The sequence below is a fragment of the Hoplias malabaricus genome, chromosome X2 (assembly GCF_029633855.1).
Source record: "Hoplias malabaricus isolate fHopMal1 chromosome X2, fHopMal1.hap1, whole genome shotgun sequence".
NCBI classification, from domain to species: domain Eukaryota; kingdom Metazoa; phylum Chordata; class Actinopteri; order Characiformes; family Erythrinidae; genus Hoplias; species Hoplias malabaricus.
The window spans coordinates 5,622,226-5,646,914 of NC_089819.1; the positions used below are offsets into that span (position 1 = coordinate 5,622,226).

A 24,689-nucleotide genomic window follows, 5' to 3' on the forward strand; every position below is an offset into this window, starting at 1 on the left:
CAGAACTGACTGACTCAAAACTGGACTCAGAATTGATTGACTCAACTGGACTCAGAATTGACTGACTCAAAACTGGACTCAGAATTTGTTGACTCAAAACTGGACTCAGAATTTGTTGACTCAAAACTGGACTCAGAATTTGTTGACTCAAAACTGGACTAAGAATTGACTGGCTCAACTGAATTCAGAGTTTATTGACTCGAAACTGGATTCAGAATTGATTGACTCGAAACTGGATTCAGAAATAATTGACTCAAAATGGGACTCAGAAATAATTGACTCAAAATGGGACTCAGAAATGACTGACTCAAAACTGGACACATAATCGGCTGACTCAAAACTGGACTAAGAATTGACTGACTCAACTGGATTGAGAATTGATTGACTCAAAACTGGATTCAGAATTAATTGGCTCAAAACTGGACTCAGAATTGATTGACTCAACTGGATTCACAATTGATTGATTCAAAACTGAATTCACAATTGATTGACTTGAAACTGGATTCACAATTGATTGACTCAAAACTGGACTCAGAATTGATTGACTCAAAACTGGACTCAGATTTGACTGACTCAACTGGATTGAGAATTGATTGACTCAAAACTGGACTCAGAATTGATTGACTCAAAACTGGACTCAGAATTGATTGACTCAAAACTGGACTCAGAATTGATTGACTCAAAACTGGACTCAGAATTGATTGACTCAAAACTGGACTCAGAATTGACTGACTCAAAACTGGACTCAGAATTTATTGACTCAAAACTGGATTCAGAATTTGTTGACTCAAAACTGGACTCAGAATTGATTGACTCAAAACTGGACTCAGAATTGATTGACTCAAAACTGGACTCAGAATTGACTGACTCAAAACTGGACTCAGAATTTATTGACTCAAAACTGGATTCAGAATTTGTTGACTCAAAACTGGACTCAGAATTGATTGACTCAAAACTGGACTAAGAATTGACTGGCTCAACTGAATTCAGAGTTTATTGACTCGAAACTGGACTCAGAATTGATTGACTCAAAAGTGGATTCAGAATTGATTGACTCGAAACTGGATTCAGAATTGATTGACTCGAAACTGGATTCAGAAATAATTGACTCAAAATGGGACTCAGAAATGACTGACTCAAAACTGGACACATAATCGGCTGACTCAAAACTGGACTAAGAATTGACTGACTCAACTGGATTGAGAATTGATTGACTCAAAACTGGATTCAGAATTGATTGACTCAAAACTGGACTCAGAATTGATTGACTCAACTGGATTCACAATGGATTGACTCAAAACTGGACTCAGAATTGATTGACTCGAAACTGGATTCAGAATTGATTGATTCGAACCTGGATTCAGAAATAATTGACTCAAAACGGGACTCAGAATTGACTGACTCAAAACTGGACCCATAATTGACTGACCCAAAACTGCACCCATAATTGACTGACCCAAAAGTCGGAAATGCCCTGGAATTCAGAACTGGCCTTAAATGACTCTTTGAGCCTGGAATAGGTGTAGACTGACACCTAGCTGAACAGCTGGAATTAACATTGACTGACTCACAGCTGTATTCAGGCTCATACTTTACTCAAGACTTTCCTCAGACCTGCATAGTCTAGACTTTTGAACATATCTGCATGTTATAATAGCATTATTATAACACAAAAGAAATCAGCCTTCAACTATAATTGATTTATTAGCATTACAGGAAAGAGTCACAAACACAGGTGGTAAAGACACTACAGACTACTGTAGTTTATTTTAAATGGTCCTCTGGGAAAATAAAGTCCTGACAGAGTATTCAAAGTGAAAATGTACACAGGCACCGAATGGACAAAAGGCCAGATAGTCCAGTATTTCTATTAAAACTAGGCCACTGCTGCCCTCTAGAGGAACATGAATAGAATACCACTGATGTATTGCAACTCATTAGTTTTAGGAGTTAAGAAAAGAAGCAGCTACAAGAATTTATTATTAAAGACATGACATTACAGAATATCACAATCAAAACCACTATGGATTTCCTGGAAAGTGATTGGCTTATACAATGTATATCATTTAAAGCTGCCTTGCTTTCTTGTTTCTTCATGTGCTGCTTTCTCCTTTGCCTTTATCAGCTTCCTCACAGCTCATCAGTTGTAGATGCTGGCGTTCTTGGCATTTCCATCCTTCCTGTTTTTTTTTTTTTTCAAAATAAAAGCCTAATTTTATTTATATTAAAAAAATAAATTACAAATCTTACTGATTTAAGGTGTCCTAAACCACATATTAACTGGTACAAACTTTAGTTTCATTTGCAATTTGCAAATTCTGTGTCACCCGTACTTTGACGGCTGTAATAGAACGGAACTTGTTTACGACCTTGTTATGTCAACTCTCATTTTAACGACGCTTAACTAGCTTATTTTGCTGAGTAAATTATTGTTGATGCAGTTTTGGAAACACCATTTTGGCCATTCTTCTGTTATTCAAAACTTTAGCTGCACAGCTTCATCAGGCATTTGACATGCCAGGAAGGACAATCTAGCATCTGCGCACACTAGTTAAGCAACCACGCAGAATGTGGCCTGGTGCGGCTATGCTGAAATAAGAATGGGCATCGCAGAAAATGTGTATTATCTTAGTGTTAAGGTGCCTTCAAAGATGTGCAAGATACCCTTACCATCGGCACTAATATACATCAATTCCATGACAGTTTCTGGCTTTTAAAATTCAGGCTGGTAACAGCCTGGATAATCTACAAAACACAACAGCTATTATTTTATATTCCCTTATGCTTTTTAAGGGATCATGTACCAGAGAGGGTGAAATTACCATCAATCCTTATGATCACCTGTTGAGGAATGTTATTATTTAACGTTTGGATTCTCCGCTGACACATATTCTAAACAAGCTCACAAAGACTACAGCATTCATAGGTGTTCTTTTTTTCCTTATACTTATTCTTCAAGATGTTTTGAGCCGTTCATTATATTTCTAAATTGGCCAAAATTCACCATTGTTCCAGCTTTTTGGAACATGTGATGGAAAGAAATTTAAAATGCCAGGGCCATTTATGTCATCAAAGATATATTTACACGTTACAAAAATAACACAGTATTGTAAGAAGTACATATTGTATTATAGCTTGTGGTTTGGATGCAGCTATTTACCTACAGTTATAAATGTCATGATTCATATCCATTCAGAAAACTCCTAGAAAATTAAGTCATGGAAATTGGTTTGGAGATGAAATAGGAGACCATACCTGACACCCTTGAGGTCGTCCATTCTAGTGTAGATGCTGACTTCAGTCTTGTGGGGGAAATCCATTTTACTGTTTCAAAACACACACGTGAAACAGACAATTATGAATTATTTTTGGTTTCCATTTCATATGAAAATTAGCTTAGGGCACGAACAGTTTGAGCAAAATTACCTTTCTATATTTGAGTTTGTAAACAGAAAATGCATAATTATAAGACAAATTTGATGATAAAATATGTTTTTTGACTATATTTGCTGGACTAGAAGAGGCATTTTCACTTACTGACTGACTGACTCCTAATGTTGACACATACATGCGGGAGTAGGAACTGTTAGTTCAGCCGTATTTCACAGAGAGAACTGTGGTGGCGCTACTACACCGTCTGTTGTTAGTTCAGCCATATTTCACAATCCAGTTTGTGAACTACATTTGAACCGTTTGGTGTGTTTCCACCAACATAAACTTGTTCGCGAACCAGAAAAATTAGTTCCCGGCTGGAACCAAAGAACAATAGGTTCTTCAGCACAAACCGTGTCTGAACAATAGGAAATAAGACAGGAACATGCTCCGTTTGTGTGTGTCTCTGGGGCTGTGTTTGGCACGACACCACGTGCGTTGGCCAGAGCCTCGGCTCAGCATTGGTTAGTTCAACAAACACGGCTCAGAACTCGGCAACATTTACACACGTGTTATATCTCACAGAGAGAGGAGGACTGCTGAATTTGTCTCATTTCATATGAGTGTGTGTCTTTGTGGTGGGGAGACATTTTGTGGCGTTAGTGTGTTTATAAAACTCCATATAGCTGCACACAGCCACATTAAACTTCACTTGTTTTCCTCTAACCTGTTACATTGAATAAATATGTAACTGTAATTTTTAAAATCAACAAAATGTTCTTGGTTTTGTTTGTTGATCATCTATTATTATTATTTTTTTTAATAAAATGAACAAGAAAAACAATGATGCTGGTGTATATTATGAACTGAACTTTGTGCTCATTATTTCATTTCTGCATTTATTACCTGCCCTCCATATTTTCTATACAACACAATCTCATAATAAAAAACACATGTAAACAAAGACCAAAGCTCCAAAGCTTCTCCAGACCTTGCAATGACAAGGTATGTATTTTGGGCGTTCCTGTTTTTGAAATGCCAGAAATACCCCTGTGACAATGGCTAATGGCTAATGGCAGTCTGGCTAAACTTGGCTTGCTCTTTACTCTTGTTTTTCTAATTTCTGACATCAAGACCAACAGAAAAAATGTTGATTTGGCACTTGTATCAAAGTATATTTTTTTAATAATTATAGTGGTGTAGTTATAGTGTAATAATATTGATATGATTTAATCACAGGTAAACCAGGTCATAACAAAGGTCTGTATTTGAATACAAAAATATAATTAATACATTCATTCATTTTCTGTAAATGCAGAAAACTTCAGTGACATAATTGGGCGTCTGGAACAGCTCCTTCCTGCAATTGTGGAATTACAATATAAACATAACACAATACAATAACAGAGTAACCATCAATGCATGTGTGCACACTTTCTCATCCAACATTTCATCTGCAGTTAAAATCTACTGTTGGACGATCAGATGGCGTTCGTCCATGAGAGGGTTAGTTCTGAATTATAAACATCACTCAGACTCATCCTAAAGGCATACGACATGCCAACAGAGAACACAGTTCCACTGTTCCAGACCCTAGTGCCCGGGAGACTTTTTAAAGATCTCATCAGCTCCTGACACAGAGCATGACCGCGCAATTATATTCAGCAGGTCAAGAGGACTTATAACACTGGTTAGTTTGGTGTTTATGATCCAGAACTTCTGAGTATTAGTACCTGACCTTACAAATCCTCTGGTGACTGAATGGCATTGAATCTTCACAGTGATGTTTCAACATTCAGTTTAAAGCTTTCCCAGAAAATAAGAAGCTGTTATTGCTGTAAATTCCTGATTATTACTTCGTTTCAGAAGAACCTCTGTATGAGAAAATGTCCATATACTTTTGGTCATATTTGGACTCACTTCACAACTGTTGGAGGCTGCCACAGTCGAGCTATGAGGATGCTGAAGATTACACCAGGAACCAGGAAAGCACAACACCAGCCCAAACACAGCCAGAAGGCATTCTACACACAAACACACAGACAGTGAGAATCCAATAAAATTCCTACAATATTTAAATATTAATCTATTCTAATTCATTCATTCATTCATTCGTGTTATGTAACCGCTTCATCCTGATAAGATCAGTTTTGATGGATCCGGAGCATATCTGGAATCACCAGTCTCATGGAATGAACACACCCTGGTCAGGGCGCGACTCACACACTAACACATGCACAGTTTCGCACAGCCAATCCACCAACTGACCTATGGCATTGTAGGGAGAAACAACCACCTGGAGAAAACACACACAGACACACGGAGAACACACAAAACTCCTCACAGACAGAGACCTGAGGCAGGGTTGAAACCCAAGACCCCAAGATCCTGGAGCTGTGTGGCAGTACACAGAGCTGCCAACCACTTTTGTTTTTTGTTTTTTTTTTACTTAAAGATGGCTGTAGCAGCACAAGGCATTAAACTGGAGATGACAGAGCTATATTTACAAAGGGCAACCTTTGACAGGCAGCAAAATTCATTCACTAGAGCTGCCCACACGTTTAGAACCGAATATCCATTCACGTCTGCTCACCCACGGTCCTATCAGGTTGTCGCATGCTGCAACGTACAGGTTGTCAAGGGATACAGGTAGCCAGCTGCACTCCATTGCTTTATTAAGGATCTAAAACACACAAAACACACCATAAACAACACACCTCAGAAAAAACCCACACACAAAAACCTTTAAAACATTCAACACTCCACTCATAAAGGTGAACAGTACTGGGTCTGGTTTGACCACAAATTTCTTTTTTTTTTTTTTGGTTCTGATGATATCTTTGATATTAGATTCATATTTGTATCTACATAGACAAATCTATGTTCTTTAAAAACTAAAATAGATATAAAATAGAAATAAAAATAGATATAAAAAATACATCTCTTAGAAGTGTCAATAAAACAGGGCCATCTGTCTGATCACATGCTTCAGAGATAATACCAATTGAATTGCTTTGTGACCAGTCTTTAAAGGACATACAGTTAAAACTGTGTTCTAATAAAAACACAGCAGTAACACAGCACATGATGCTCATAACAGTTCCAGGACATGTTTACTGGCCTTTCTCAACTTTATAAATGATCTCTTTGTGTTTGAGTCTCAACTATTTTTTATCCAAATATAGTTGATCAGCTGAGACATGTTTGGGGTCTGAAATTTACTTCTTTACATTTGTGCTGGAGGTAATATGGGTATAGGAAATGTGTATAATGATTGTCTGTGGTCCAACTTATATGAAAACATACAGCAGATTGAGATCATGTTACATATGTTTAATCACAAGACAGTGGTACAGCACATGCTGCAGTATTGGCATGGTCCTACAGATATTTATCAACATCCCTCTGAAGCCAAAATTATTTTTATGCATCAAGAAGCCCCTTAAATTTTTTGACACAGCACAAAAGATATATTAACGAACAATTAGGCACCTGAGATTACAGCCTACAGTTTAAACCAGGGTTTGCAATCTACACTATCCAATTACCATCGCTAGCGATGTCTCCTCCATATTTCACAAAGCTACCAAGCTGGGAGGATGAAGACTAACACGGATTTCCATAAACACCATGATGATGCGCAACAAATGGCTGCTTTTAGCACTAAACAGCACTGTGTTTAATTTATCTGTGCTCTAAGATTTGTCTATTATTTTTCCTATATGGCAAATTCAGTGGCACTGTCATTAAAAATGTCAAGATTTATTTAGCACTTTGGTTATAGATGGGCTAGGAAAAATTGATGTCAGAAAAATGTCTAGAGTTCAAATCGATTTAAAATAAAAACCTGATTAATAAATTAATAAATAAAAATAATAATAAAAAAAACTGATTAATCCCAAAAAGTGCATTGACATTTCAGAAATAAACATATTCTCTTTCAGAAATGACATATTCTCTGCTGTTCTGTTAAACACTCTACATTATTACATTTGTATACAGTGAAGGTTAGGCTACCTTTTGAGACACATTTGAAGCTTGTACGTGATACTTACTACATATCTGACAATGTCAAAATACTTGGTCAGTAAATTGGTCGCCCTCTCCATCATACATTCAGTCACCTGGAAAAACACAGTACAACAATGTTCCATCACTATATATATAGGTGCCAGTGGGTACATGCCACCATCTGTCCATTAATGTTTACTATAAATACATACATTTTTTCCCCAGGTCCCTTTGTGAGGCCATGGGAGCTCCTCAGACTTGGAGAAGACAAACAGCCAAGTTCTGTTATGTTAGCTAATAGACACCCATGTTGACTAGCATTGTACTGAGTGATGACTTTTAGGTCAATATGTTTTTTGTTGTTTTATTGATAATAAGAAAACATCTCATTATTAATACCAAATGACAATAGGCTAGAGATGCTTCAGGTAGAGATGGGGAAAATGGGGGAAAATGTTGAGTATTTCTTTAATGGTCAATTTATTTATAGTATCACAAACTTTCTAAATGAATTTATAGAAAACCATAGATTGGCTTACATTAATTTTTTACAGTAATCCCTAAAGTATCAACTCACTTCTTGAACAATGAGAGAAGCCTGAAATTCATTCATGATTTCACTGATGTTCTCAAGAGTGTTGTTTGCATCCACCTAGAAAAAAGTAAGGAACAAGGTTAAGTAGCACATGTTGGTGTTTCCAATAAAGTGGATGTGTGGCGGGATAATGAGGTGTTTCTAATAAAGGTGCTGCTGAGTGGGAATAGAGAGAGGGTTCTTCTATAAAGTGGCCAGTGAGAGGAAATAAAAGGGGTGTGTTCTAATGTAGCGGCCAGTGTGTGTATATTTTAATAAATACCTTATAATTCTGACTGATGTGTTCTAGAGCCGCAATGCTGGTATTCATATTGAGCTGGAGAGATAGAAAGAAACATTTCATGAATTACATTCCACGCTTCCTACAATTCGTTAATACATAACATACAAATATGTCTTTGGTTAGTATGTCTTTGGAATTGATATATGTAAATGAGCTCTATTATAATAGGATGTCATCATTAAAAAGCAGTCATTAATAAAGCACTGCTTAAGCACAGCAGTAAAGTACTGCTTAACTAAACAAATACCAAATAGGTCAGGTATTAACAGTTCTGGTTTTGTTTAAACAGGTTCAGTGCAATAATTGATGCTGCTAATACCTGGCTAGTTGAGAAATATGTGCTGAACAAACTCACTCTGTATGAATCTTGCAGTTGAACAAGTTGGGCCAGCTCTGTGAGGTTTGCGCTAATGGTGCCATTTGCCTGTAAATAAAACACAAACAAACTAAGTTTTTTGACTGTCATACACTAGACCTCTTTTATAATGATTATGCTCTTTGCTCACCAACAGGGCTGCAAATGCGTCCAAGTCGATGTTCAATATTGGTGTGGACAGCTGAGGGGAAAAACAATTACACTCCAGGTTAAAATATTGATCTAAAGCCATATCACACATATACTGCCCATCAAAATCTGCATATAAATGGCATATAAATGCAAACATACACTGCGTGTTCCAAGAGTCTGACTAAGCCTACGTCTGGACTAAATGGTGACAAACCATATACCTTACTTAATCCTTGTCCATGACAAATCCTGGAATATTTGATTGCATTCAACCACATTTACAATACAAAATTGTTCGCAACTTGAACCTAGGCAAAATCTCAACATGACAAGTATATTGTAAGAAATTACAATATATGATTCTTTTATTTTAAGTGTCTTCAAGTGTCTTCTTCATACTTGTTTCAAGAAATAAGGCCTTAAATAAGCAAATATTTTAAATATGCCAATGGAATGTGGCACCTCTTTCATGACTCTTGAAGTAATTAGTGTCAGAAAAGTGTTTTTCTTTACAGGTGCTTAGATACTTTCTGACATACAGGTGTAGTTTCTCAGGGAACTAAGTTTAGTCCAGGCTTAATCTCTGTCTTGGAAACCACCCTATATTGTTTACTCAAACATTTAGCAAATAACTATTTTATATTGCCATAATATTTGCAGGATATTTCATACTTAAAGGTGAAATTAATCAAAAAAGCTTTTATTTTTTTAATTCTGAGGATGTCCCATCACTAGCTGCTAACTGTCAGGTCTTTCTGTGTGCTTTGAACTGGTCTAATATTTTTATGAAGCCCCAGTCTTGGTAAACGGCTAATAAGAACGAAGATGCTAGGCTTTCTCTCTCACTTTGCTCACGGCAGTGTAAAGGCATATGGAGATTTTTAGACAATGGAGACAATCTTTGAAAATCATGAACAAAAAAAGAGGATAATGCTCTATTCTTGCTTTATATTTATCAGATCATTCAAATGTGGAAAATAAACTTACAGAAAAGTTTAATTTTAGCCATGTACAAACATTTTTTTACCTCAAACATATCATTCCACCATACAACATGTGGAGATTCTGAATATAAACAAATCACAGAGAACTGCATTTCCCCACAATCATAAATTTTCTTAAATAAAGGACTTAAACATAGCAAACAATGTTTATGAAAAGAGTAAACCAGTTTATGCTCCAAAGACCAGGTCCCCCGTCAGGGTGTCACCATGTTTATAATATATTTAGTACAGAATTTCTAATGCATCCAGACCACTAGGTGTCAGTGTAGTGGCTGTTTCATAATGTAAATAAAAATTACTGAAGAAAATGTCTCAATACTCCTTTAAAACATGTTAAAAAAACACCAATCCAAAGTTAAAAGACAATACCAGAGTTCTGAAATCACTGTATCTGATTTGGTCAAGGTTGCTGAAGTCCCGAAATTTCACCACAGTGTCTCTGATGTTCTCCAAAGGAAGAGTTATATTGGACAGGTCAACACTCAGAGAATTTAGGCTGTTGTTAACTCCATTCAGATACTGGAAGACATATAGCATAGTTATATTTTACACTGTAAAAACATATAGAGCCATAATAACTAATAATAGCTAAATAACAACAAATAACATGTTGACATTAAGCTACACGCTGTTGCATCTGTAACAATTACACCACCATAATTTCTTAAGTACTCTATAGTGTCATTTCCTCAAAACACACATTTAAGGGGAAAAGAAAGAAAGTGACATTTTCACCTGATCACCATATAAAGAAGAAATGACACTTAGACATTCACCTAGTAAGTAATTAAATGGGTGCATTACCATGGAAACATTAAGGAACTCATTCATATTAAAGAACTCGTCCATATGCATGCTGTAGAACATGGATCTTCCTGTTAGGCAACCCCTGAGGCAGAGTAAGACATAGCAACTTGTAAGCACCAAATAATATCAGGTGAGCACCAAATAATATCAGGTGAGCACCAAATACTATAAAGTGAGCAGTAGATACAAATCAAGTGTGCACCAGCCTGTTTTGAGTGAGTACCTGACATTGAGTACCACATACAATCAGGTAAGCGTGAGATACGATAAGGTGAGTACCAGATACTATCCGATCTGCACCAGATACTGATCAGTGAGTACCGAATATTAAGTGGGCACCATTTACAGTCAAGAGAGTTCCAGATACCATTATGTCTTACATACTATTACAGTTTTTCTCAGTCGCTTTGGAGCACTTCTCTTATCATCATTTGTATTTGCACAACTTTATGTGCATTTGTACAAACAGCACCCCACCCTGGATTACTAGCAAATCCCTGAAACTTGCTCAAAATCCTTATTTCATGTCCCAAAATGAAGTTTTTATGTCAATGAACATATCAGTGACATCAGAATGACAAGACTTTGTGTCATTGATTATGAACAGGACAGTCAAAATGTTTAGCCACAATGTGCACAGAATTCTACACTGAAAATGCACAAGGCTGCATTTTTACTGTGAGGTGCATATAAACAATACAAAGTTTCATTACTGTGTGTGGGGAATTTAGTGAAAGAGATTGGACCAGATTCACATTTATGCTCTTTACTCTTGGTCAATGACAAACCATGTCATTACAATTCAGAAGGGAAGAACAAAACTGTTTAGCACAAATTCATTCATTCATTCATTGTCTGTAACCTCTTGTCCAGTTCAGGGATGTTTAGCACAAATGATAAAAATAAAAAAAAATCTGTAATGTCAGCATGTCCCTTTAGGCAGAGCTGTATATATAGAGCTGCATAGGGGATTCAACAGGAGTCTTTCTGGACCTCCTGACACTCCTATATGTTGGGCCACAGATTCTCATCAACACAGCTGATATCTTCCATTGCAATGCAGCATGAAACAAATCTTTTTGAATGTCTTATCCAGCCTCAGTAGGCATCAGTTGTGATGCCCTCACACGCTGCATCCATAGCAGCCAGCAGGGTCATATGAATATGTGGCTGTCCTCTTACTTATTTTGGGCTGTGGACCCAGGTTATTTCATTGTTCTTCAGAACACTGTCTGAAGAAATTGTAACACTGTCTTCTGCTCTGCCTGTATATGTTTGGCAGTTGATGAGATGCACCTCTGAGCTATTTTAGAGAACTGGTGGATAAACACTCTCCTTTATCACTGAAAGTCATTATTTACCTGAGAGCTACTCATCAGTTCAACAGACATTTACCAAAAATGTCAGAATTATACAGAAATGTAAAAATAGGCTTCACAACTCATGAGAACTGGATGAACATTTCTGATTTACTGACTTAAGCAATGAACTAGTGCCTGGATATTTTGTGGGTTGAACCGTTCAACAAAGGACCAGTCTAATACATTCTGATAAACATGATAAAAGCAACTGGTAATGTAAAAAGAGCAGACGGTTGTACAACATCATCTGCATGATTAACCAAAGCATGTGCACATGTAACTAGACGATGTGGAGTTTGAACAAGTCATTTTGAGAAATGCAATTCTGAGCTGAGAAATGCTCCAAAGTGACTGAGAAAAACTGTGACTGACCACCAGAAACAGTCAGATGAGCAGTAGATATCATCAACTGAGCACCTGAAATGATCAAATTAGCAAATGAAACTATTACATGGGAGGTGGTTATTATTAATGGGCAGCACAGTGGCACAGCAGGTAGTGTCGCAGTCACACAACTCGAGGTGACTGACTGCGAGGAGTTTGGTGTGTTCTCTGCGTGGGTTTCCTCCGGATGCTCCGGTTTCCTCCCATGGTCCAAAAACACACGTTGGTAGGTGGATTGCCTATTCGAAAGTGCCCATAGGTGTGAGTGAATGTGTGAGTGTATGTCATCGTGCGAAGGACTGGTTCTGGGTAGGCTCCATACCCACCATGATCCTGAACTGGATACGCCGTTTCAGACAATGAATGAATGTATATTATTAGGTGAACACCAGACTGTATTAGCAGCTTGTGTGCATTAGTTTCTATGTAGTGAGTACTGGATTTATTACAAATATTCACCTGTGTTAAGACTTTTTTTTTAATGAACTGTGTCCATTCAAGTCTTTAAACATTACTCACTCGTATATATCGAAGGACTTGATGGTCACATTCTTTTCACTGTCTTGTGTCTGGTAACCACTCCCATTCTGACTGCTGAATATATCTTGCTTGTCCAAGAACTGGAAAGAGAACACATTATCATACACAATATGGGGCAGCTGGACCTGAGCTTAAGGATTCACTCAGCTGGTATTTCTTCTTTAGTAGATCATTCTCAGCACTGCAATTACGGAAGTCTTAGTGTGTGCTGTACTAGTGCAAGTGGATCTGACACAGCAGGGCTTTTAAAGTCCTCAGTGTCACTGCTGGACTGAGAATAGTCCACCAACCAAAAATATCTAGCCAGCAGCATCTGGTGGGCAGCGTTCAGTGTCCACTGATGAAGGACTAGAGGACAACCAACACATCTGTGCAGCAACAGATAAGTTACTGTCTCTGACTTTACATCTATAAGGTGGACCAGCAAGGGAGGTGTGTCTAACAGAGAGGACAGTGAGTGGACACAGTGTTTGGAAACTACATAAGCTACATGAACATTTTAGATACTTCTAGAATTGTGTTTACCTCAAACATCTCCCCACTAGTCCAACTCCTGCAGACCAGTGCATCGGTGTTGCCTCCAAAAAACATGTTGATGAAAACCATGATCATGAAGAGCCAGGAAAAAACAAATATCATCCCTGAACCACTGAACAGAAAACAAGACTCATTAATATGTAACACATGCCTGTCCCATCTCTAAAGAAGAAATAATAATTGCTATGATATGACCCAATATTTATGTCTACATTGAAGTGAGTGTTCATTGGAAGTTAAATGAGATGTGAAGTAGTATATAAGCATCAATATTAAACAAATGCCTAACGTTAAACACTTGATGTGTGCTTTCATTTTAGAAGAGACCATAAGTTAGAGTTAAGGGTCTAAGTATCTTCAGCTAAGCTACATATTCTGCTTTACTCACACATAGAGGAGGTAAACAGCAGTCAGTCTCAGATGGTCCTGCAGGTGAAAAGGGTAGACTGTGGGAGAAATGACCACCGATGCTCCAATAACCAGTCCAGTCAACATCAGCAACGTTATGATCAGGATCAGGATGCAGAAGAATGCAGCAACTGACCACCTACAGGAGGCAGCAGACAGAGATTTCATTTTATATTTCCTTAAATATTTATCAACTTTATCATTTACTACATAGAATCTTTTATATTCTTATACTGTATCATTGACGGTTACAGCTGGGCTTTGAGTTCAGGCCATAGATGTCAATCTTGGTCAAGCGTGTAAGATATTCATTCCTGTCAGAACAGCAGTGGTATTTTCATAGTATGTAAATGATAAGGGGCGGCACGGTGGTGCAGCAGGTAGTGTCGCAGTCACACAGCTCTTGGGACTTGGAGGTTGTGGGTTCGGGTGACTGTATGAGGAGTTGGTGTGTTCTCCCTGTGTCCGTGTGGGTTTTCTCCGGGTGCTCCGGTTTACTCCCATACACCAAAACACACGTTGGTAGGTGGATTGGCAACTCAACAGTGTCCGTAGGTGTGAATGTGTGTGTGTTGCCCTGTGAAGGGCTGGCGCCCCCTCCAGGGTGTATTCCCACCTTGTGCCCAATGATTCCAGGTAGACTCTGGTCCCACCATGACTCTGAACTGGATAAGCGGTTACAGACAATGAATGAATAAATGATAAGCCAACATTGTTTTACATGAATATTTTTTTTACCATTCACTCGAAACACGAAATGTCACATCCTGGCCCTTTCCTGTTTGTTTTCCCCTGCCATGTGGCTCTGTTTGTCTGTCATTGTCCATTTCTCCGCCTTGTCCCGCCTCTGTTCCGCCTTCTTTACCCTCGTTATCTGTGTCAGGTGTGTCTAGTTTGTTCTGGTATTTAAGTCCCTTTCCCTCACTTCCTGGTTGGCGTTCATTGTTCATTGTTCTTTGTACTGTTTCGTGTATCGGTGTCCATACCCGTTTCCTTTCCCTAGCCAAGTCGTGTTGTGTGTTTCCTTATCTAGTATTCCTGTCTTTGTTTGTTAGTTTGTTCTATAATAAAGTCTGTGTTATTAGCGTATGCGTCCGCCTCAGTCAAGTTCGTCCCTCGTACCTGACACGAAACAGACATTAGCATACCTTTCAGTATTGAGTAATGTGTATCTTTCGATAAGCATTATATTCTTCAGTAAATTTTTAGCTGTTTGTATTTTCCACTTCTCACAACTGAACAAAACTGTCAACTATCCTAAAATTTTCAGTTTGTTCTACAGTTAATCATGATTTAATCTGTCACTTCTTAATTGTCTTGGTGGATAATCAAAGTTCAGTTCAGCTCCTCCGGGCCTAACAAAAGGAAGAACTAATTCTGGTGTCTGTCTAGAAGATACAGTGGAAAGAATTTGTGATTTGTGATCTATTAGTTCCAGTCAAAATTTAGTGACAAAACTTGAGTATTACTACAATCCCTGATAAGCTCATTAAATTAAAAATTACAAACATTAATTTACTCATTGTCTGCAACCACTTATCCAGGTCAAGGTAGCAGTGGGTACAGGGCCCACCAGAAATCACAGGGCACAAGGTAGGAACACACCTTGGACGGGGTTCCAGTCCATCACAGTGTAGTGGCATCAACTACACACTACATTTCAGAGAATGTCTTGCTGCACACTATATGTGATCTACATCTGAAAATGTGTAAATCAGATAATCACCTGATGTAATCATAGTAATTAATATCTTCCTTGGATTCTACAAACAACTCATGGAGGTTTGAAACTGCATCCGAAAAGGAGTTCAGAGAGGGCAGCCGCTTGCTGTAGTTTCTAAATATGACCTGGGATTCGTTAAGGTCCAATAACATGTCTATAAATGTAAAGAGAAATTAATTTTATTAGCTTCTCAAAACTATACAGCCAAAAAAAAAAAAAAAAAACAGAATTTCAGATAAACATGACTTTTGACCCACATACCTTCTATATATGGTGTGGTCAGATTTGTGCAGACATCAGGAATGGAGAAAAATAATGTTGTAACCTGAAGAGATGAATAAGACCAGCTGAAATACACCTCGTCTCTCACTCTCTCTGCTCTGCTCTGAGACCCCCCGAATTAAGCCACACTGTAATATTTTTGGAAATCTTGCTCTTTGGTGATAACACACACTGCACATTTGACTGATTCGTTTTGTATGGACATAGCCTTTGCTCATACAACACAAGTTAGTCTAACATGCTGCAATGTGGGTGCTCTCACTGCAGGGAAAAGACAGCCTCTAGGTAGAGTTGGTTAAAAACAAGAAGCACAGTTCAGTAGACTATGGTGCCCTATTGAACAGAAATGTTGAGGAAGTGTTTGTTAACTTCTGCCATGCGATGTGCAGAAATTCCATGAAATATATGAGATGACAGAAGTGACGCAAGGTGGCCGGGAAGATGTACAATAGGAATTTCCATTTGCATAGAGAACAGGAGACAAGATGTTGAAAAACTGGCTTGTGAGACTGCTTAATTGCAAGTTAAGTGACAGACATTCCTTACTTGTCAAAAATCCGTCAAGTCCTCCAACTGCTCACTCTGAGCTTGTTTGGGCAGTTAATCAGCATTACTTCCCCTCTCACACTGCATATCAAATGTCAGCTGATTGAGCTAAAATTCAGACCGATCCTGAAGTTTTTCTACAATCATATCAGGCTTAACACTAGGTTAAAAATTACACTGTGCATATCTGGCTTTACTCATCGCAATGCTAGGCAATGTTAGCCAATGTTAGCTGACATAACAACTGGGTAATTGGTTTTCTCCTTCAAGCAATTTGAGTTTAAATTAAGTTGTTATCAGCAGTTCAGAAAGGGGTGTCTTGTGTCTTGCAGGAAGCATGTGCTACCCTCCACTCTCCCAGTTCGTTAGTGTGATGCATGATTGAAGGAGTCCTAGCTAATGGGTTGAATTGGCAGTGGCTGAAATTAAGGAGTAGTTTTTGCAAATAAAATTGCCAGAAATAGTAGAATTTTGTATTGCCTAATAAATGAAATGACTAATTAAACAACATTACTGACCCACCTGCTGTTCCGTGCCATTAAATTCGGATATGAAGTTTAATTGTTGTATCTCAGTATCCACACTGGGTATCTACAATGAATTTAAAATTATTGTATGTATTGTATGAAAGTAAGTAGAGCTCTAAAATTGCATGATGGCAGTACAGGAATGGCATACACAACAAATAAGATTTTTCTTGAATAATTAATGCAAAATAGCATATAAACACACTTAATTACTCTAACTGCAATTTGACAAGCAAAATATCAAAAATATTAGAATTAAGAAAAATAGTGAAAGTTCATAGGGCATTTTTATACCAAGGTATAATCAGCATCGGTCTCCAGACCAGTGGTATTCAGGGTGGTGTTGAGTCTGTCCAGTTGTTTTTTCATATCGCTCAGCTGCGTTTGTAACTCCCCGTAAGTGGTCTGCAATTTAACCCTTGTGTCATTCACCTCCTGTAGGAGGCGCAGTGCTTCAGTAGCATCTGTGGGCACACCAGCCAAATAAAAATCTTTGTAATATATTACAGTGCCCATGTGACTGAATCAGTGAATGTTATGAATTTTGTAAAGGAAGGAAAGGCCTGGTCAAATAATGATTTGGTAGCTGAACTGTACATAACAAGTACATGGACAAACAGTGTCATTGATCCAAAACACCACCAGTGCCCCAGAATTTCGTTAATTGTGTGTGAGTGAGTGAGTATGTGAGTGAGTGAGTGAGTGAAAAGCCAATTCGCCAGTTCAGTGGGGTGAATCATGCCTACTCTGTCAAGGATGTATAATTATTCAGACATGATGGTTATGCACATTGCCTTTAATAATGGATACTAATATCAGGTCTTGCAGCTAGCCTCTAATGCCATGTACACACTATGAGTTTCAAAGTCGTCAGATCACTATACTTACACAATACACATCTTTTTTTTCTAATCAGGGGTACTGAAGTGTTTTTTGTTTGCACACTAAATGATGATCAACGATGGTTTCACAAATGATCTTCCACCAGAAGGAGCCCAATGCAATTTGTGTCTAAATTTCATATGTTTTTTAATCAGAAAAACACATGAGAAATGTGTTTCCCAAATGCCCAGAAATGAGCAATATTAGTTGTACTTGTACTAATTTAAGTGAGAGTACATAGTATTACTGTCTCTGCATGTGCATACTGCCTGTGTTGTATGCATATGTATTCTAACAGAAATTGCATTATTTTTCAAATTTAAATTCAAGACTCTTTATTGTTATTTCAGCTATATACAAGTACACAGTGAAATAAACAATCACCCCCTCGTCTTCCCACTGGCTGTAGCACTCACTGCCAGTCACATTTTTGCACTACTGGAGTGAGAGTCATCAACAGGTCTAGACATTAAACCTGCTAGATATTTTTCGAGCATATGCAAAGCATCAGCAATCACTTGGTGAGCTCTTGGATAGTGTCTTTCAATAGTTCAAACATAGCAATTGATCCATCGCCAAGCAAACTCTAATTTAACTCTGACCTGACTATTTTGCCAGCAAGTTCCAAAAGCAGTCAACAAATGTACTAAATCATACTAAAATTGTGTAGTGTGAACATGGCATATGCTGCTAATAAAACAAAGTTGGCCAAACAAGCAACTTCTTTTTTTTCAGTGCCAAATGTTCTGCCATTGGAGTGTGGACAGTAATTACACATTCTGAAGTATTAAAACACAGGCATGGAATGGAACTTATTACCAGTTACAATGTAAATATAAACATACCTCGAATTGTGCGATGCAAATTCAGCAAGACGGTGCTGACCTGAGATTCTAGAGAAGAGAGGATTTTTTTCCCAATTAAATTCCCGGTTTCTGGAGACCAAAACAGATATCTGTTAGCTTGCAACAAGAAGTAAAGCACTAAAAATGCCTTTTGATGCTGTTCATAAAGAATGTATTTTTTTTTTTTGATGTATTTGTTGCCAACTTTTCTAATTCAGCACTCACCACGTGTTCCACAGGGATTCATCCTAGGCCCTTTCCCATTGTGTCATAACCATGTTGCTCAAGCAACTTCTTATTTTTTTTAGTTTTGATGAATATACTTAAGTATATGTCAGTGCAAAAAATAGCATATTTCCACCTTTACCACTTTGTTAGAAGTGGATGTGAAAAATTAACAAATTAAACAAAACTATTTTAATTTTAGCACTAAATTAAGTGAACTAAAACTCCAGATGTTTTAGATGCAGGATTCTATTATGAAAACCCACACTAAAATACTTGTTAAAACTGCTTTTATTTACCTCCATGCTAAAATTTTGATTCACATTTTCATAACAGCCCATCCATATTACTAAAATTTTCTCCATTATTAAAATTCCACCAAAACCTTGCAAAAATATTTTAAAGATTTTTCAAAAATTTGCTGCTTGTAATCTTTCCTAAATGAAATAAAATCTGATTTATTAATAAATCAAACCTGCTAATAAACTTTTACTTACGCCATAGCTCCTTTGTAAGTTCACTTTTGAAAGTGGAGAATTGCTCAACGATGAAGTCCACTTTCTGTTAAGGAAATTGTTACTGGTCAGATAATAAATTTCACTCAGTGATAGAACTACAGTTAGAATCATAGTATTTCTATGTAACACTTTATCAATTTTCACATTTCTGTAGGTATTACAGAAAAACAAAAACAGCTTTAAATAAGTTTACTGTTGGTCATAATTTCAGTCGAAGTAAAAATGTATGTAGGAGTACCATTTTGTTTTCTACAGGATAGAGATTATATTTGGAAAATGCATTGTCATGAAAAAAATCCACCTTAGACCTGGCCTTTCTAATGTAGGCATGACAAACCTGCATTAGTAGTTTTCATAAGAATGTTTTATTGTTATTTAATTTATTTTCATGGTCACTGAGCCCCTTAGGATGCTGAAAACTTCAACCACAGCTTTTAAAATGCATTTATTTATTTATTTATTTTAAATACAGCTTTAATGGACAGAGGATAGGTCCAAGTTGGTGTGTGTGTGTCTGTATGTGTGAACTGCGTTTGTACCTGTGGGACAGCGCTAATGGTATTCTTAAGAACCTCAAGGTCCATGCTGATCTGTGACAGATTTGGACTCATATTTTGATGTATCCGGTTGTTGGTGGTGAAGGTCAAAATTACACCAGTGCTGCAGAAGAAAAAGACAACACACACACACACACACAAACACACACACACACAATGCATCTCACTTTAGGTAAAGAACCAAATTGCTCTGTAGTCCCTGAACGACCCAATTTATTTTCCAGAGAGTGTGTCCCTCACATGGAGTGTTGACATGATCAAAATAGGTTTTGTACATAATCCCTGATTGATCCCTCACTAGGTAACTTAACACTTATCTTACATAAAGAGGGATTCAGTATGTGTCTAAAATTTCTTTCAGGTGGCTAGCTAGCAAACTGGAGAAACAAATCAAATCCAAATGCAGAGAGATTTAGCTTTTTAAATAATTTATGCCAGATTTACAATTGATTACAAACTAATAATCCTAAAAATAGCAATTGACACAATAATATTCCATTCTAAATGCCATCCAGGTATACTTTCTGGTGATGTTATAGTGCTTGGGGTCTTTAGCTTCTCCTGGAAATTTTAAGAATTTACTATGTATTTTTTGACTTATGCTACAAACTCTGGCAAATCACTCTTAAGTACCATTAGCATTAAGTCCTGGTGTATAGATACTGAAGCTTCAACAAGTGATGGTCAACAGAAAAAAGCACAGTTTCAGTGTTATGGTACTAAATGTTTGTGGCTCTACAGTGAAAATCACCTTTAAACCCATGCTGATGTTTAGTGTTCTGAAAGCACTGATGATAAACATGAAATACAGCCAGCAGTATAATGTGGGGGCAGCACGGTGGTGCAGCAGGTAGTGCTGCAGTAACACAGCTCTAGGGACCTGGAGGTTGTGGGTTCTGTGAGGAGTGTTGGGTTTCCATGTCCTCGTGGGTTTCCTCCCACAGTCCAAAATCACATGTTGGTAGGTGGATTGGCGACTCAAAAATGTCCATAGGTGTGAATGTGTGAGTGAATGTGTGAGTGAGTGTCACCCTGCGAACCTCCAGGGGGTGTGTTCCCGCCTTGCGCCCAGTGATTCCGGGTGGGCTCCGGACCCACCGCAACCGGATACTTGGTTACAGACAATGAATGAATGAGTATACTGTGGCTGAATGTGTAGTATAATGTGGTATAAGTATAATATCATTCACACAGCAGACCAATATTTCATTGCCATTTGAGAATACCATATATATCAATGAGTTCTCAGACAAGATTCCCAACGATATATTTGTAACATGAAAGAAGCTGAAAATTGCTGTGAATAAGAACATGTGTTAAAGGTCATAAAAGTAATTTATCAAAATAACGATCTCAGCACATCACTGCAAATTCTTACTTACAGCAGTAAGATGACCACAACAGATAGGCATGTAATCACAATTATGTTGTTCTTGTGCCATGGTGGTGATGATGATGATGATGATGATGATGGTGCGGGTGAAGATGATGATGATATCTGATTCTCTTTTGGGATACTTTTATAATGAAAGTGTTGCCATACAAGCACTATACCGAATACAGGGATGACCACTATGTAAATAATAGTGAGAATCAGACAGATAATGTAACCAACACCTGTAATTAGAAAAAACACAATACTTCTTTCATTAAAATGTACACTGGATCATATTTTAAATGCATTATATATATATAGGATGTCTGAAACTAAATTGTATGAGCAGAATAGGTTCAGTAGAACTAAGTTCTAATCTTAAACCAGTTTATCAGGAAATGAACTCATGTTTTACCTCTGCGGGTGGAGCTTCTTTTGCAAGTACTTGGGATGCAGTATCTGAAATTTATTACAGAATTAAAATTCACTTATTAAATTCTGCAAAACTTTAACATATTTGGCAGCAATACTGTAGGAAGGTATGGATATTACAATGCAGTTCTTTAATACTGAGGACTTATGTCATTTTTGCCCAAACTAACACTATCAAACAAAAAATATAATTTAATTGTAATCGTGATTAATTGCCTGTGTTTTATTTGATAAATTTACATCAACTGGAGGTTTCCAAACAGGTTTCAGTGTCACTGCAGGACTGAGAAATATCCACCAACCAAAACTATCCAACAACATCCCATGAGCACTGCTAAAGTATAACCAACACAAATTGTGCAGCAACAGAGTATTTGTGTCTAACAGATTAGACAAGGAGTGGACACAACTCTAGCAGCACTGCTATGTCTGATCTTCTTGTAACAGCACAGAGTGGACTATATTCTGTAATTGTAAAACTACACATTACATCTAAGTGGATAATTTGAACTGATAAATTATAAATTATATATATATATATATATATATATATATCATTGTTGTTGCTTTTGTTTGAACTGCACTGAAAATACATTAATCAATATTAACCACATAAGCTTACCTAATGGAAGTCCAAACGGTTGTACAGATTGAAGGAAAACTCGAGCAAAGTTATAGAGAGGCTCCAGAGATCCAGCTACGCTCTGGACAATTGTGACTGTGGACTGATTGGACTCTGGACTGTTCAGTTGATACTGAGGGTCAGCTTCATCCAGGGGGCAGTCAGTCAGCGCTGCACTCGGCACTGTGAGCAGCCACAGCAAAACCAACACTCTGCCACAGCTTACAGTGAGCGTCTTGACCTGTCCAGTGAGGTCCAGTGCCATCTTACAGCTTCCAGAAAGCATCGTGACAGGTCCAGAGAGGTCCTACCAGGAGAGGACCCTAAATTTAACAGATAGGGTTTCACAGATCTGCTGGCCTCCAAACTATTCACAACATTAAAGGAATTGTTATAGAAAAATTTATCTAATTTATATATAACATGTAATCTATTATTTTAAATAGGAACTGATCCCATCTTGTAACAAACCTGTCCTGAAACAGCACTCACTCACATTTTGTGATGACATGCTTTTGGCTGTGTCATCACTATTTTTTCAGTATGCTGAGTTTAACACTGAAAGGTGTTCTCTACAAATCAATAAAAACATGAAATTTGACCAGGGCCCTCCAAATTGTTGCTTATGTTATATGAATATTTCAGCTTTGTAAATTGTTTTTAATCATAAATTGTATCTGATACTGAAAAAACAAGGAAAGTAGATTGTGTTTTCCCACAATAATTTGCAGAATCGTAAATAATTATAACATAATGACATATGAGTTCTCTGAATTGTACAAAATATTGCAACAAGAATGTTTTTGAAACCATGTAAATACCAAAACATATTTTGATAAAAACTTCATATATGGGGAAAAAAGAATGAAAATATATATGGGAGGAAAAAAATGTTTTCAATTTTCTTAATTATTATTAATTAAATAATCCATCCATCCATCCATCCATTATCTGTAACCGCTTATCCAATTTAGGGTCGCGGGGGGTCCAGAGCCTACCTGGAATCATCGGGCGCAAGGCGGGAATACACCCTGGAGGGGACACCAGTCCTTCACAGGGCAACACAGGCACACACACATTCACTCACACCTACGGACACTTTCGAGTCGCCAATCCACCTGCAACGTGTGTTTTTGGACTGTGGGAGGAAACCGGAGCACCCGGAGGAAACCCACGCGGACACGGGGAGAACACACCAACTCCTCACAGACAGTCACCCGGAGCTGGAATCGAACCCACAACCTCCAGGCCCCTGGAGCTGTGTGACTGCGACACTACCTGTTGGGCCACCGTGCCGCCCAAATTGAATAATCAATATTACATATTAATTATACAACAACATAAAATACAACAAATAACAAAATACAAAGGGCAACTTGTTTGACGACTGAGAAACATTTGTTCTGACATACACTACAGGAGATCCTTTTAAAGTAAATTACACTGCATTAAATACATTGCTTTGGACTACAGTAGTTGTATAAATTGTCAGTAGAAATGCTGTGAATATACTCCATTTGTTTCATTGTTTATTAATTACGATTACGATGTAATAAAGGGTCTAGCCTTACCTTTTCACTATAGAGGAGTTAATGTGTAGTTCTCATGAGTGTTGAAAAGTTTTTGTGTCTAGTGTTCTGCTGAGCGAACACAACAATTAAACCTGTTTTTGCTGCTCATCTAAATGTAGCTGTAGTAATGTAATGACAAGTATGTCTCGCTGCAGCCTGTATGAAGGTGGAGTTGGACATCCAACTCTGCCCACGTCTAACTCCGCCTATATCCAACTACGCCCATATCCAGACTCGCCTTCTAATACTGATGTGTTCAAGAAGCACTGTGTGACACTTGAACACAGACATGTTTAGAGACACTGAGTAGCACATTAAATACAACGTTCAGGTGCTTTTTTGTTTTTCCGCTGAGGGCATCTTTTAAAAAGATGTCAAAGGTACTGCTTATTTTTTACTACTTTGAGGCACTATGCACCCAAGGTTTTTACCAACCTTACACTTGTCTTAGTAATGTGCCAATAAACCTGATTTGATTTAACTTTTGTAATTGTTGTCAATGCTTGGCAGACTATTATTATGAATGACAGGGTGAACGGCGGATACCGTTCAGGATTCATTCAAATATTGTTCTCCATTCAGTTAATATCTTGTCCCAAAAATCATTAATGTTGTTATTTATAATGGTTATTCTCAGCCACAACGGGTGATCTCATTGTATTTAAATGTTATGCCAACTATGACATGATGGATTGTTATGTAGTGTATATAGTGCACAGTTGATTGCAAAACAATAATAAAATCCAATGCTATTAAGTGTACAGTGCCTTGAAA

The 24,689-nt window shown here is 37.5% G+C and overlaps 1 protein-coding gene across 3 annotated transcripts; it reads right to left on the bottom strand.

Moving 5' to 3' along the window:
• Positions 1-9: 9 nt before the first annotated feature.
• On the bottom strand, positions 10-24,034 carry LOC136676433 (prominin-2-like). 3 transcript variants are annotated; one of them, XM_066653454.1, is made up of 25 exons: positions 23,916-24,034; positions 22,345-22,667; positions 21,706-21,749; positions 21,298-21,532; positions 19,898-20,018; positions 19,338-19,401; positions 18,616-18,705; positions 17,183-17,352; positions 16,884-16,952; positions 15,795-15,858; positions 15,537-15,687; positions 13,791-13,949; positions 13,391-13,514; positions 12,845-12,945; positions 10,578-10,662; positions 10,143-10,292; positions 8,768-8,818; positions 8,617-8,685; positions 8,241-8,294; positions 7,961-8,035; positions 7,428-7,496; positions 5,966-6,055; positions 5,293-5,396; positions 3,256-3,324; positions 10-2,180 (listed from the first exon to the last, which is right to left on the bottom strand). In XM_066653454.1, the coding sequence occupies exons 5-25, from the start codon at positions 19,967-19,969 to the stop codon at positions 2,141-2,143; spliced, it is 1,920 nt and encodes a 639-aa protein (XP_066509551.1). In that variant the 5' UTR covers positions 19,970-20,018; positions 21,298-21,532; positions 21,706-21,749; positions 22,345-22,667; positions 23,916-24,034; the 3' UTR covers positions 10-2,140. The 3 variants fall into 3 exon arrangements, with proteins under 3 accessions (XP_066509551.1, XP_066509549.1, XP_066509550.1); XM_066653452.1 differs by lacking the exon at positions 10-2,180 and having other exon boundaries at positions 2,190-3,324; XM_066653453.1 differs by lacking the exon at positions 10-2,180 and having other exon boundaries at positions 2,190-3,324; positions 22,345-22,651; positions 23,916-24,007.
• Between the last annotated feature and the right edge of the window lie 655 nt (positions 24,035-24,689).